The sequence below is a fragment of the Phragmites australis genome, chromosome 9, assembly GCF_958298935.1.
Source record: "Phragmites australis chromosome 9, lpPhrAust1.1, whole genome shotgun sequence".
In the NCBI taxonomy this organism is placed as follows: domain Eukaryota; kingdom Viridiplantae; phylum Streptophyta; class Magnoliopsida; order Poales; family Poaceae; genus Phragmites; species Phragmites australis.
In genome coordinates, this window is record NC_084929.1 from 31,256,451 (window position 1) to 31,271,818 (window position 15,368).

Genomic DNA, 15,368 nt, shown 5'->3' on the forward strand with positions numbered 1-15,368 from the left:
TCAGGGTGATCAGTTTATGCGATCACTTCACCTACCCTTTCGTCTGCTTTCTTCAGTTTACGATGCACAACTTATTTGAGAGAGAGAGAGAGAGAGAGAGAGAGAGAGAGAGAGAGAGAGATTTATGATCTTACATAAATTGCTTGAACTTTCTTATATTTGCTTCAATTCATGATACATATCTTCGCTGGTACTCTTCCTTCCGTTTTCTTCGGTTACTGGAGAGTTTTTTTCCATAACCCATCTTGTTAGATTTCAGATTTCTTCTTGATGCTTTCCTTTCTTTCCATTGCGATGTTTCTGGTCCAGCATTTTAAATGGTTAGGTGATGCTTTTTTAACTTCATTTCATCTTTCTGGGTTCGAGTTCGCACTCGCATTAGGATAACGTTTTCTGTTACGGAATACCTTAGGATAAAGTTGGCGCCAAATGGTTGCTTAGATAGTTTATTGCCTGTTGGTAGAGGCCGTAGAGCCCTAGAGGCGGTTGATAGTTTTATCCTTTGTGTTTTTGGTTGTGCTTCTTAGGAAATTATAGCTAATCTGGGTAGGGAAGGGAAGCATTGCATGATTGATTCCATAATTTTCTTTCTCCACTCCTTGTCTATTTCTATTTCTTTATGATTTTTCATGTATTTATTTGGCACTTTATCTAACATGACGAAACTTGGGTAGTGAACTTATTTTTACTAGCTAAATACCCATGTGTTGCAACGGGCACCGAAAAAATTGGTTTCATGTAAACCACACAGTATATGGCGAGCACATGGTTATGAACACATTGGCCACAAAAAGCGGCCATAAAGCTTAGCTGGAAAACTAGCCAGAGAACTTACCTAAAAAACCAGCCAGAAAACATTAAATAGGACAAATTGGCCACATGAATGGTTTATTATTTTGCATCACTGGAATAAGATATCCTACTGCAAATGATACATAAGAGGACTCAATCAATAAATTCACATTGTACAACAAATTGAATGGGAGCACATTAGCGTACATCTATTTCAACAATCAATTTATGCATCCTACAATCCTAAATCACACAAGAACTGGAAGGATTAATTCAAGTAACTTTATATACTTCTCTTAACTGAAAGCCAAAAACACAATAATCTTGTACTTCGGTCCTTCTGCTTATTACTAGAACATGCAACCATCACGTATATATGTTCTTTTTTTCAAAATGATCAGTTTGCAATAGAAAATGTCACCAATCAGTTGATCCCATTGAATTACAGCATTCACATGTCATATTTTAGTTACCTTAGCAATTTGAGTGTGAAAGCAATAATAATCACCAAGATAGCATAAATAGGCTTGATCACTGGCATATTGTCCAATTCAAAGAACATCTCCAATTTACATCCTAGCCTATAGGGCAACAAGAAGTGCAAATTCCATGTTCGTGCAGTTGTGTGCTGTAACTGATACAAAATATAAAGCAAACCACATGTTGGGTGCGTTACTGTGGGCGCGAGTAAAGCCAATCAATCAACCATCTAGTTCATAATACGAAGTGGAAACAAATGTATTTAGGCATTTAGTAAATGATACATTCAAGCCAATAATAAAACCAAATAGAACAACAAAATATGTTGGAAAAATAAATTGGTTTGGAAAACTCTAAATGATGATATGGAGATAATTCATCAGACAAAACACGAACTAGTTTCACTCAAAAAATCATCAAATGCAATTGTTATGTAGTACAAGATCAAGGTAGAAATGATGATCTGAAGATAATTCATCAGACAAAATATGTACCTGGCTTTCACTCAAAAATCATCAAATACAATTGCTATGTAGTATAGGATTTGGACAAAAATTATCCTCAACATTTTGTACTAAACCTTGTCTTCCCAGGATAATACTTTGTTCAATGTGAAAAGATCATAGTTATTGTTAAAATCTAGAAATCAACAAGTTACTTAGGAAACTATGTAGAATCGACAGGTAAATAAAATATGTCTCTAAGCACTACTGTTATTAAATACATAAGTGTTGATTAGTTAATTCATATCTTACTATTCAATGGAGCAGTTCCGAATGGATGAAAAAGGTATTATTGAATAGAGTATTTCACAAAAGCATTGCTGTAGTTATCATTAATCAGTATATTGCTCGAACCATTATCCAGTGTGAAAAGCACTAAACCCTATTGAAATCAAAAGTGGCAAGACTAATCAAGTAGATTGGTGTGGATTACCAAGCACAAATAGTTTGGTGAACATGATGAATATTTAAGGGAGTACAATAAAGCATTAGAATTTTCCAAGATAAAGTTTTATTTGACCGAGATGTTGGTGTTATATCTTTGTGTCAATGCATTTATGCATTTAGATTCTATGAAGTACAAAAGAAATATATATGTAAGGAGCAACTACGCCAAAAGAGGAAAGCAAAAATGCAATTTGTTGTCCATTAACCATTGTACTGATGGAATGAAAAATATAAAGTTTCTTAAACAAAAGCACAATAGAAATGCTCACATAAATACTGAAATTAATAGTAACAAATCCTGATATTCTAAGAGAAAACATTAAGTTAACAGTTTTGTGTGTAAGGACCAATATATAAGTAAACATTTTTGTGTGTGAGTAGAATATTACAAAAATCGAGTGGACTTGCAGTTGCCAGCTTCATAGACAGGAAATGAAGAAAGGAGCAAAAGCAACCAAAAATGATGTGCTTCATCCCATGGCATGGTATCGCTTAATTTACCAGGCCTTATGTTGTGCCTCAATCTGTAATTGCAGACATCACATATGTTTTATTATCTCAGTATGATTACTTGCCAGTGACCTACAAAACAAAAATATTTGGTTTATCAAGTTGCAATCAATAACCTTGTGGTCATTGAGGGCTCTTAGGTACTATAATTTTCTGAAAGTACAATAATGTCGCCTAGAGGAGGGTGAATAGATGTTTTTCAAAAAAAATCATCCCTTTTTACCATTGGTCTAAACTTGCAGCGGAATATAAACTAATGAATTTTTCACAAGTGAAAAACCTAAATATGCTATGCTCAACTAATGCACAATCACCTAAATAAGTGTGAAAGTTACAATCCTAAGTTGATAAAAATTATTCAATTCTAACAAAAAATATGCAAGAAAACATTAATGAAAAAAATCCTGAAAATACTGTTCATGGAGTATTTGGGTTAATCCGGATACTCCGGGTTTTACAGTTCCAGAATCTCCGGGTAAATCCGAAATCTCCGGGTTCTGTACAGAAACGAGCTCGAAACTGAAATTGAACAACGGGTAAAGAGTTTTAGCTCAAACCAAATGAAATCACGTGTTCCAAGTGATGATTCCAAGTAGATCCACGGAGAATCTACAATCAAATTCACATGAGCAAGTAGATCGAGTAATATGCATAAATATTGAGCAAGAACACAAGAACAAGGAAACAAGAGAGGAGACACAAGATTTGTTTCCCGAAGTTCATATTCACCGCCATGAATCCTACGTCTCCGTTGAGGAAGCTCCAACGAGCCGGATCTCTTTCAACCGCTTTCCTCGATCCACTAGCTTTATCTCTACCCTTACAGAGGCAAGATTGACCTTCACAAACTTTCCCGCGTCTCACCACATGCACGGGAGCTCATCGGGCGACACCTAGCCGGTTAGGAGGCTTCACCTCCAAGAGTAATAAATGTTTTACGAACTTCTTGTCGATGAACTCGAGTGCTCAATAATGGATTTTATCTCACTTGCACTCAATCTTTCAATCTCTCAACCTAACTCACTTTTCTTCTCAAATTTCTCACTAAAATAGAGTGGGAAGGAGTTCTTTTGGCTCTAAAAATGTTCTCTTTCGTACCCTTGCAGCAGCTCTAAAGGATAGGGTGAGGGGTATAAATACCCAACCCCTAAAAATTAGCTGTTACAGCACTTTTTGTACTGACCTGGAATATCTGGGTCAACCTGGGGACTCCAAGTTGGCACAGGAAAGCTTAACCGAGAACTCCTGGCCAGAGCTCAACCCGAAGACTCCGGAATCCGGAGTATCCGGGTCCACCCGAAGACTCCGGGTGAGCTAAACAGCCCCAAACCGAGACTTCCCCTCGGAACCTCACCCGGAGACTCCAGACAACCCGGGGAATCCGAGTCAACCCAGAGTATCCAGGTCCAGCACAGCTGGCTCTCTAAAAATGACGATAACTTTTGATCCCGAAGTCCGATTTCGATGATTTTGGACTCTATGAAAAGCTTATTCAGAGGGATACACATCCCAACTGAATTCATAACCTAAAACATATTGTATCAAATTAGAAACACTCCGAAACCCAATTCGGACACTTCCACACTTTCCACACCGGGATTTCTAAAAAGAACTCTCACTTGGGTTTGGTTAGAAACTCTTGATCACTGAGATATGACAATTAGCTCTACATTGCATCTCTCTTAATAGTGCGACATATCTATACACAAATTCAAAGATAAAACTCATTTGAACCACTTTGAGCCTTTGAATAACTTTCAAGTACCTCTTCTTTCATTCAAACCTTGAGGGTTGCCAACTTCCATATAATCTTCACTCCATCTCTTCTTGATTCTTCATATGATTGATGCGAATCATTCATAAGTTTCTATGGCCTCACGCTGTCCATTGGCGCAAAGCCTTCACTCGCTCTTCACCACTGCTTTGGTCCTTCGATGCCAAGCCATTGCTTGCCCTTCGCCACGGATAGTCCATCGCAGCTGAGTCTTGCTTAATTGATAACTTTTATACCTTAAGTTACTTTATCTCCACACGTAACTTATTACCTTCATGCATATTGTCAATCTTCACATAGAACATAACCCCACTCATTCTCAAGCATATAGCATACGGGTTAGTCCATAAAACTCTATTGACAATGTCATACCTTTAGCTACTTGATCTCCACAAGTAACTTAATCTTCAAGTTTATTGTCAATCTTATTAAGTTTTTCCTTCTCCTTATGAGCATCACCTAGAGCTCATTCATCTTGATACATTTTTAATCTCCCCATTTACCTATAGCTCATGCATATTTCTCAATGCATTACCTATAGAACAACCTACTAACAAATTCAACACTATTGTTAGTCCATAGGTATTGCCATTAATTACCAAAACCACACATAAGGGCTAGATGCACTTTCATTTTCCCAGATTCCCATTCTAAAAAATCACAACTGAAAGGTAGCAGTGACATCTAACCTTACCCTGACATTGGTGTGCAAATAGAAAGAGGAGACGGCAGAGCTTACCAGCAGCCAACTTGGCTCTGCTGACCAGGCAGCATGACACCCTGTGTGCTGAGCAGCTCAGCGGGTGGGCTCATCGGTTGTTCTCTACATCCTCAACCCCTAGGCGGCAGCATCCTCCCACAGTGGCGCAGTCCCTCAGCGCCAGCATCCTCATCCCTCATGAGCTCCTCCGCCTGATGTTCATGCTCCCCCCCCCCCATAGCCTCCACTGTCGTCCATCCCAGAAGTGTGCAATAGTCGTTGCTGCACTGGATACCTGGAAGCATGCAATCGAAGTCCTTATGGGAACTAATAATCAGCCAACTGGGATTACCTCCTCCACCACTCCATATATCATGGAGCAAAGCAATGTTGTGATGTCACATAACAAATTTCAAGCAGGACGACCTAAAGAAAATCAAGAGCACTCTGAGGAAACAAACATCTAAGTTCAGCAATGACATTTTCATTAAAGCAGATAACTATTGAAACTTGCTATCATGTAGCCATATCAAAATTATCAAATTCATGGTAACTGTGTTTGTGTATAGACCATAAAATCTTAATCTAAGCAACATTTGGTGTAGAAGCTAGAAAACAGGAGAAATTATGACAAAGGAACTGAGAGGAAAGGAAGGGGCACTGACCAGGGCAAGCCACCGCACCAATTTTGCCATGCACCGTACCCTAGCCTAAGAGCAGGGGTGCATAACTGCAGACCCATCGTCGTCGGGACCGCAACTGGTCCGATAGAGAGAAAGCGATTTTGCTGAGCTCGATGGTGGCCTCCTTGGTGTTGTCCCTCGATGGCGGTGAGAACAACAACACTCGCTTACCGGCAACCGTCATCGGGGCCTGAGATGGCGAGGAAGTCCCGGTGATGTGACGACGGAACCGACGCTGACAAATCAGGTGGCGGGACGACGAGGCGGCAGTGGAATCGAGATGGGTCGGGGACATGACGATGAGGCCGTAGATCGGACCCAGGAGGAGGGGTGGCCTTTTCTACTTGCTTGTGTTATTCCAAGCTTGGTGATGGCCTCCTCGGTCTCCTCCCTCCAAGACGACAAGCTGAATAGAAGGACTGGTTTCCTAGCGACCATCGCCAGGGCAATGCCGAGAAGCGCAGTGGAGGGCTGGCAAGGCCTGAGAGGCCGACGAGCATGCCGGCGGGCTGGAGAAGCAACGACGGATCCAACAGCTGGTGAGGCGGTGGTGGAGCTGGAGATAGGGCCAGGGAGAATGGCTGGGCGGTGATGCGAGAGGGCCAGTGAGAGAAGGTGGCAAGCGCCTGGGTGACGAAGCAGGGGTGGAGTCACCAAGGAGGATGAGCAAGCAGAGGAGCAGCGGACCGGTCCGATGCAGAGGCTGGCGGAGGTGACTGGCTTGCAGCATGGAGAAGCAGGGCAGTGGGAGGTGGCAAGGAGCAGGAGGATGGTGTCCGATGGAGCACGAGATTGGATGGAGGCCGGATGCGGGAGCAGACGAAGGAGTGGCGGATTATTGCGCTAGGTTTGGGAGAGTAAGCTTGATCCGTGCGGGCGGACAAAGGACGAATCGGACGGATGCGCGAACATGATGCGCGATCGAGCGGACAGAGAGTGGGGCGGATGAAGGACGCGAGACGGCAGACCACACACGACGGAAGGATTAACAAATGTTTTAAGTAGAAAAAGAGAAGATACACATTACAAATTAGTTACAGTACATGTTATATTATTTGGTTTGATGCAGTAAAATTACTGAATATAATTATTGGCCAATTTGTATTTTGCTACTAGACCAATTCTACTCTTTTCACCAACAGCCATGTCGGCCAGTAAAGAGAGTAAAAGCTTAGCCAAGCCTACCTAAGTTTCAAGATAAAATTCTTTTCTCATAATTTATTAGATGTTACAGCTCACCCGGTTTAGTAATCTGCTAAGCACACTTTTGCGTGACGAAATAAAACGGCAGAGCCTTTTTCGGTTGATGTTTAAATCTTTAGCTGTTGATCTCATGTGAATATGACAGGGTACCAGTATAGCAGAGATGAACATCTGTAATCTCTCTCTAATCCTTTTTATTCTGGAAATTTTCTCACGTTTGGTCATGCACCAGACAACCTATACCATCCTGGCTGTACTGAAAAACATTAGAGGCGAGATAATTATTTTCTTTGTAAGCTGCTCAACTCCCGTGCATCATTTTACATTTTTCTTATCTTATCCTTGTTTAGTTAGTCGTTCTTAGCAGTTGTCGTCTTGGAGATGCTATGAACCTAACTATATGAGACTATTTGGTCGTCTAATCCATCCCCTAAGCTACACAATCTAGTAAACTACAACCGCAAAAGAAATTTGGATTTTGTTATAATATCTTAACTGAAAGTTATGCTCTTCTTTTCACAAGCATATCTTTGACTAACGTTTGGACCTTGCCACCAAGTTGAATATATCGATTGCATACTTTACGCCAAATTGCGTGAATGATGGAGTTGGGCATTGCAAGTCCTAGGTAGAAAAACGTAAAAAGATGTGGAGTTGTGCACCGAATTAGCTTGGAAAAATTTGTAGATCCAGTTTTTCTCCTGTAGATTTGTTGGCTGCTCCAACTACTCCCTTCACTATTTTGGGATAAGCTAGTTTGTCAGTCACAGCCTACTACGTTTTTCTTCATTTCATAATGCTTTTAGTTTATACCTAATCATTTTTTTATCAAGCATTGTTACAGTTTGAAGCTTGCAAGTTTTGTTCGAACGGAGAATTGGTGTCAAGAGACTCGTGAACAAATTCAGCTTTGTTTTGGTAATCTAGTCTAACTCTTGGTGTGGAAATGCAGGAGCTGAAGGCGCCATTGGTGTGAACTACGGCATGTTGGGCAACAACCTGCCGCCGCCGGAGCAGGTCATCTCCATGTACAAGGCCAAGAACATCAGCTACGTGCGCCTCTTCCACCCGGACACGTCCGTGCTCGCCGCGCTCCGCGGCTCCGGCATCGGCGTCATCCTCGGCACGCTCAACGAGGACCTGGCCCGCCTCGCGTCCGACGCGTCCTTCGCCGCGTCGTGGGTGGCCTCGTACGTGCAGCCGTTCGCCGGCGCCGTCCAGTTCCGGTACATCAACGCCGGCAACGAGGTCATCCCGGGGGATACCGCTGCGCACGTGCTCCCGGCCATGCAGAACCTCGAGTCCGCGCTCCGGTCCGCGGGAGTCAGCGGCGTTCCCGTCACGACGGCTGTGGCGACGTCCGTGCTCGGCACGTCGTACCCGCCGTCGCAGGGGGTGTTCTCCGAGGCGGCCGCGCCGGTGATGGCGCCGATCGTCGCCTACCTGTCGTCGAAGGGCGCGCCGCTGCTGGTGAATGTGTACCGTACTTCGCGTACTCGACCAACGCGGAGAAGGTGGACCTGGGCTACGCGTTGCTGTCGGCCGAGTCCGGCGCGGCGTCGTCGGTGACGGACGGCGGGGTGGTGTACACCAACATGTTCGACGCGATCGTGGACGCGACGCACGCGGCGGTGGAGAAGGCCAGCGCGCAGGGGCTGGAGCTGGTGGTGTCGGAGACCGGGTGGCCGTCAGGCGGCGGCGTGGGCGCCAGCGTGGAGAACGCGGCGGCGTACAACAACAACGTGGTGCGGCACGTCGGGGCCGGCACGCCGCGAAGACCAGGGATGGCCGTGGAGACGTACCTGTTCGCCATGTTCAACGAGAACCAGAAGCCCGAGGGCGTGGAGCAACACTTCGGGCTCTTCCAGCCGGGCATGAGCGAGGTCTACCACGTCGACTTCGCCGCGTCGGCGGGATCCTACTAGGCTTAGCCGCTTAGGGCGCTGGTTCAGAGACTGATTTCGTGCGAGCTGCTCGTTGTTAGAGCGCTGTGACTATGTTTATACTAGGTATAATTTTTTTTATGAACCGATAGGGGAACGACCTGTTGTATTAATCAGAAGAAAAAGCTTGATGGACTGAGTACCTATACTACGTGCGTACTTGGTCCGTGTGTATACAACGCATGTCGGTACGTGGCATTATGGGTGTTTGTCATCGTTGTCGAGCACATTGGGTTCGTGATTTTTTTGATGTTAGTGGTGCACAAGGCCGGCCCTGAGAGGGGAGAGGGGGGCAAATATGTATCAGCCTATAGCCCCCCATAGGCTATAGGCAGAGGCCATATCGTGTGGACAGTGAACCTGTTCGACGACTTCGTATAATCGTGTCTTACGAATCTCTGTGTAGTCATGAACCTGGTCGGCTACTCGTGTCTGATATTCTCGTCTCCTCGTGACCTCGTCTCATGTCTAGTGGTTGTCGTCGCGGCGGTCGCCCCTCGCCCGTCTGGTGAATCACTGAGACGTTGAATCGACAAATCGTTGATTAGACATGGTGAGGACTCAATCAAGTCTGTCGCTGGTGAATCGTTGATCGGACATGGTGAGGACTCGATCAAGTCCGCCGCTCGCTGCGGATGAGCATGGAGCTCGATGATAACGCTTTCGGATGGAGCTAGCCGACAGGAGTTCGAGCTCTGTTCCGCGATCGCGTCGTGAGCAAGCGCTGATCGGTGAATCGCTCCCGCTGAAACCGCTCTGCACACTGCAGGACTGTAGTTGCAGCAGGACTCAAGTCTCAAGGTAATTTTTAGTTTCTCATGATCTCATCTGACATCTGACTAACGCACGGTTGCACATTTGCAAGCAAAGTAGCAAACATACAACCTGTTTACCTATTAACAAGTAGCAACATGCACTTTTGCAGTATGACTTGATCAATTGTACAATTAGGCAATTAGCACGGCAGCACATGTGATGACTTGATTGATTTACTTCTGTAGTAATCAGATTATTATTATCTCTGTCAGCAATAGGTTAGGGTCTCACAGATACAAATTCTTGAGAGTTCTACGTCACCACATGCTAATTTATATATTAATTTTTAATAGACTAAATATTATCTCTATAATTTATAAATTATTTTTTAATGTTCCAATTTAATAGGCCCTGTTTTTTATTTCACTAGCTTCGAGCCATCAAAATCTCAGAACCGATATTGATGGTGCATTGGTTCGCTATGCTTGTGCGGCTCTTTCTGTGCTTATTCTGCTTCGTTGCGTATTTCTGCGTTCATGGAGCTGCTTATGGATCGACAGTTCGACACGCATGCGGGAAAGCTTTCCCTCTCTCTCTCTCTCTCTCTCTCTCTCTCTCTCTCTCTCTCTCTCTCTCTCTCTGCACTTTGCAGGTAACGAAAACACAAAAACGTCTCAAGCAAAGGAGAAAAAATCACTTAAAGTTCCGGCCCACTAACATCTGAAAGAAAAGATACATTGGTCCAGCCCACCGAGCCATTGGGCTCGAATGTGGTATGGCGCCACGTACCCACCTCCGCTGCACACGTGGCGATCCAGTCCGTGACTAGAACTGAGAACAGTATAGCATCCTGGTGAGCTGGGAAACGATTCCACGCCCTGGCCGAAGCGTAGCATAGAGGACGCGAGTAGAGGCGGCGGGTTCTTGAATTCCTCCCTCCTCCGTTGTTGAACCTCCGCATCAGCCCGGTGAGTGCGATGATTCCTTTGTATTTTGTTTAATTTCTAGTTTGATCCCGCACAGCGCGCTAGTTCGGGTTGCTTACCCTAATGATTGGTGGGTGACTGAGGGTGGCATCTTGATCGATCGCATGAAGGTATTCTTCTTGCAAAATAGGAGTTTGGACGCGGTCGGCGTGCTTTGATTTGTAGCTGCAGTGGGGAATCGAGTTAGGGAAGGTGGGAGACCTGGGGGAATTTCTCGATGTCCTTTTGCTGAGAGAGAGGGAAAAACGTTGGGATTGTTTGGACAGAAAACAACCCGTCTGTTCTAATTGAAGTACTACAACGTTTTGGTGATTGTTGGAGTGAGGATTCCATTGGATGTCTAGCATTTTTCTTCTTGTGATTGTAACAGCTTTATACTGTGTTAGAACTGACCCACAAGTTGACTGAACTCTGTGGTTGCCATAGCTTATACTGAATTAGACCTGGCCCACAAGTTGTCTAAAGTAGTTATTGAATGGGCCTCTTCATAATCTGGCTGGAAATTTCTAACTTGTGTGCTTAAAGTAGCAAAAGGTAATGAGTTAGGATTTATATGCTGACGTCCTCATGTGAAAGAAGTTCTTGGATAAGCTGCTAACCATCCGTGATTTGGAGGTCCAGCTCTCCTGTTTAAGGTCAGTGGGCAACATTTTTTTTTTGGGTTCCTCCTTAATGAGTAGTGGAAGATGTCACACTTCGAATCACTACAAGCTAGGAATTTCTTGTGATATTTAAACTGGTTGACATTTTGGTTAGTTTGTGTCAAAAAATAGTCTAGTTATGGTGAAAACCTTACTCCAGTGGATATTCAGGGCAACCAGTCGGAAGCAAAACTGACAGTACATTATCCTCAGTATGCGGAGAGGATTTTAGTTTTATAGTTCTAGCAGGAACTAGTTTTATGTGGCTCTTTTCCTTGGCGTCAGTGATCCACATAACACTACTTGTACATCTCGTGATCCACATAACACTACTTGTACATCTCGTGATCTACATAACACTACTTGTGCATCTCCAAGTCTCCAAGAGACCTGGTGTGATTAGGCATCCTCCGGAAGTAATGAAGAGTTCTGATTGAGCATTCTTATTGCTGTGCATTCTGTGATATTCTTGCCTAGAAATCTGACATGTGCCAACTCATCCCAGGCATGGATGAGAAGAACTTCGGCAACAAACAACAAGCACAACCAAAGAAGGCAGATGCAGTGACAGACAGTGTTCCGAGCCAAGATCAAGAGACCTTGAAACAGTTTTCAGATTCAGATGCTGGAAACATCAGCCTGGTTAATGTCCATGAGGCTGGAGATGTGAACATGGAAGCTGCCATCTCCACTGAGGATGTGGTGCGAGCCGGCGGGTTTGGAGCGAAAGACGACATCGGTAGCCTCCTTCCAACAGCAGTAGATTCAACTGACTTCGAGGCCTCTCTACGGGATGCTCGTGATTTCGAAGGCGAGAGAGAAGAACCATCGCATCCTGGACTGGGCTGGAAAGCAAAAGAAGTTGATGATGGAAGCAAACCAGCAGATCTGCCGCAGCAGTGATGACCGTGCTTTCTTCTCTTCTTGCCCAACTTCAGCTTCAGAAAAACACTTCGCTCGTGTTTCTGTAGGTGTTGCCACTTGCCAAGAATTGCACTTTGTTTTAACTCTGTGCTATAATGTGTCATGTGTAACATTCTGTTGTTTCAGTGCTGTATGAACATGAGCATAACAGGTCTTCTATGTTGTCAAAACTCTGGAGGTCTGTGAATGAATAATTATAGTACCCAATTTCCACTCTGCGCTTATCGCCTGCTGATGACTGGTTGCAGTGTGCGGAGGATAGCTGCTAAATCCTGGAATGAAATGCTCACAGTGCTCTCTGTCACTTTGACAGGTGAAGACCTTCTGTATGTTACACCTGAAATAACCATTTTCAGAGTTCTTCAATAAAAAGAATGATAATACAATAAGATACAAAGAAAATGAAAAGGAACAAATAAAAGTGCAAAAGAGCACACGGTAAATCCCCAAGTTCAGAAATCCCTAGTGTGGATCAGCAGCCGTGTGTAGTTCAGACTTCGGAGTTCTTGACTCTACAGAAACAAGCAATCCGGAGTTCTTCAGCAGTCAACATGTCTCATGGTAGCAACCAACGAGGAGCACAAATCAGCAGCGTGCGTGCACGGCCGATCGAGCTGGCAGACCGCACGACTCGGTAGCCGGCCGGTCAGCCCGGCGCCCCATGCCCCCTTGGGCCATGGCGAAGGTTCAGGGGCGATCGCGCGCCGCTTCGTGACGGAGGATGCCTCGTGCATGCAAAGAGCAACGGCGACTCGACTTGCGCGCGCGCGCCACGTAGATTGGTTTTGAACCAGCGTGCGGTGCTCGGTAAATGAAGCTCCGACCGGCATGGCCGTGGAACGAAGCAACGACCGGAGTGCCTCCCTGCGTTTCACGTTTCTGTTCCTCCTCATCTGCGAAACTACAAATTCAGCAACCAGCAAAAGACACCACGTCCCACTAAAGATACCTAAATAGACCGTGCCTACTGGATCGGTTCGAGACATGACACTGTAGGCACGGTCCAGCCATAGCACGACACGAGGCTACGGGTCGTCTCTGTGCCGAGTGCGCGGCACGGCCCGGTACGTATAGACCCGACTATTTTCTATTTTCTATATATATTTTTAATTTTATAGTCGGCCGTCCGTGATATCGTACCCGGACCGACTCAGCATGGCACGATGACCGACAACCCGTGCCGTGAACCGAGAGGGAGGCACACGGACCGACACGACATGACCTGTTATAGTAGCTAAGCTGTTCCGACCGTGCCAAACCGAACCGACCCAAGTGACTCATTTAACCATCTCTACGTCCCGCTCCGTCAGGAACACAAATCAGCAGCATGTGCGCACTGCAAAGTCGAGCAGATCGGTCGCACGGGCGCCGCCGCCTCGGGCACCGGCACCGCACGACTGGGGAGCCGACCGGTCTGCTCGGCGCCACGCCCTGTGCACGCAGCGTGCAATGAAGTCTTATCAAATGAAACGTCTCCAGGGGTGCTCACTGCTAACTGCATTTTGCACTTTTATTCTTCCTTCTTTTAATAATGGAAATACAACTTATAGTCTCTACAAAAATAATATATCAAAACATTTAGAATGCACGCAATTATTTTTTAAAATAGAAACTCAAATTCACATAAAAAAAGACTAGAACTTAGGTGGCCACAACTTTTCCCCGAGATTGATTCTACCGTTGCCTTCCTCTCTCAACTGCAGCCCCAGAGGTGCCACGGCTCCGCCTGAACCCGCCGGAGTCGCCTCGGCGGTTGGCCGGGCCGCCGGCGCCGCGCGTAGCCATGGTTGGAGTTTGGGCACCAGGCAAAATCGTTCCCTCGGGTTCTTGCCCTCGGATTGGGGCCGCTGTAGCCTTTGCGGGGTGAGTTCTTGGTGGTTTGATGCGGTGTAGGCGGCGCGGGCACGGTCACAACGGCCGGGCCGCCGAGGACGGCGAGTGCTGGGGACTGCCGCTTTGCCGCGGTGAGATCCACGGTCGCGCTCGATTCATGGTCAGCCTGGTGCTGCTTCTTGGATCACGGGTGGATTTTTGTATTGAAAATTCGAAATGTCAGAAGTGAACCGGGTAATGTGTGTTGAAAGTTGCGACCGCGTTGCTATTTTAGCCAGGAGCTAAGGATTTATCAGACGAAGGCTCACGTGCATGGACATGTTGAGGTCTCACTGAAACTGGTGCCTGTGCATGGAGTCTGACTGGGCCCCGTCGGTCTTACCCGAGCTGAACCTGAATTATGCGATGAACTTGTCGAATTCGCACGCTGCAACTTCGAATGTTATTATGCCCTCAGAAAAAAAGGGATGCTATTACCTCTCCGTACTGTACCCCTGTATGGGCTGTAAATGTTTTTTCTCCATCAAACTTCACCCTTTTGGCTATTGTTTTTTTTCGAAAAGACAGCGTAAGCCTTGCCGGTTTTTTCATAGAAGAAGTTCATCAAATATTTTTAGGGAGAGAAAGGAAAAAGAAAAAAAGAAGAGTGCTAGGCTACCAACACATAAGTGGCCCAACTCTACTGGCACTACAGAAAGAACAACAGAGCAGACTGAGATAGAAAAAAAAGGCCGAAAAATAATAAGGTTGAAATCAGGTGTCAGTTTAGCCCCCAAAATTTCCTTCACCAAGGGCTCTACGCCGTTGTTCTAAATCATTCTTGATCAAGTAGGCTACCTCTTCTACCGACTTCGCTTCATTTTGAAAAGTTCTTCTGTTACACTCTTTCCAAATATTCCACCAAAAATATATGATAATTCCACTGTATTCGCTTATGTGATCTTCTTCAATCCTCCTGTTTGCTTCTTGACACCATCTTCTTAATGTCGGGTGCTCGCTCAAGCCTAGTACTTCTTGGAGGCCCCTTCGATTTACAATGCGAGTCCACACTGCCGCTGTGAATGAGTAGTCTTTACATAAGTGTACGGGGTTTCATCTACTTGATGACATAGCTTGCATAATTGGTCATGTGGCCATCCTCTTCGCGCTAGGTTGTCCACCGTTAGGATTTTGTTTTGTAGGAGAACCTAGGT

General features: G+C 45.2%; 1 protein-coding gene and 1 pseudogene across 1 annotated transcript; both read left to right on the forward strand.

Moving 5' to 3' along the window:
* Positions 1-6,583: 6,583 nt before the first annotated feature.
* On the forward strand, positions 6,584-9,017 carry LOC133928144 (putative glucan endo-1,3-beta-glucosidase GVI; annotated as a pseudogene).
* Positions 9,018-10,622: 1,605 nt separating this feature from the next.
* LOC133929145 (uncharacterized) lies at positions 10,623-12,558 on the forward strand. The gene is made up of 2 exons (XM_062375777.1): positions 10,623-10,759; positions 11,924-12,558. Exon 2 carries the CDS (start codon positions 11,926-11,928, stop codon positions 12,319-12,321), a length of 396 nt encoding a protein of 131 aa, XP_062231761.1. The 5' UTR covers positions 10,623-10,759; positions 11,924-11,925; the 3' UTR covers positions 12,322-12,558.
* Positions 12,559-15,368: the final 2,810 nt, after the last annotated feature.

Excerpts from the sequence above, each read along its gene's own strand:
- LOC133929145 (XM_062375777.1), top strand. The coding sequence starts at position 11,926 with ATGGATGAGAAGAACTTCGGCAACAAACAACAAGCACAACCAAAGAAG.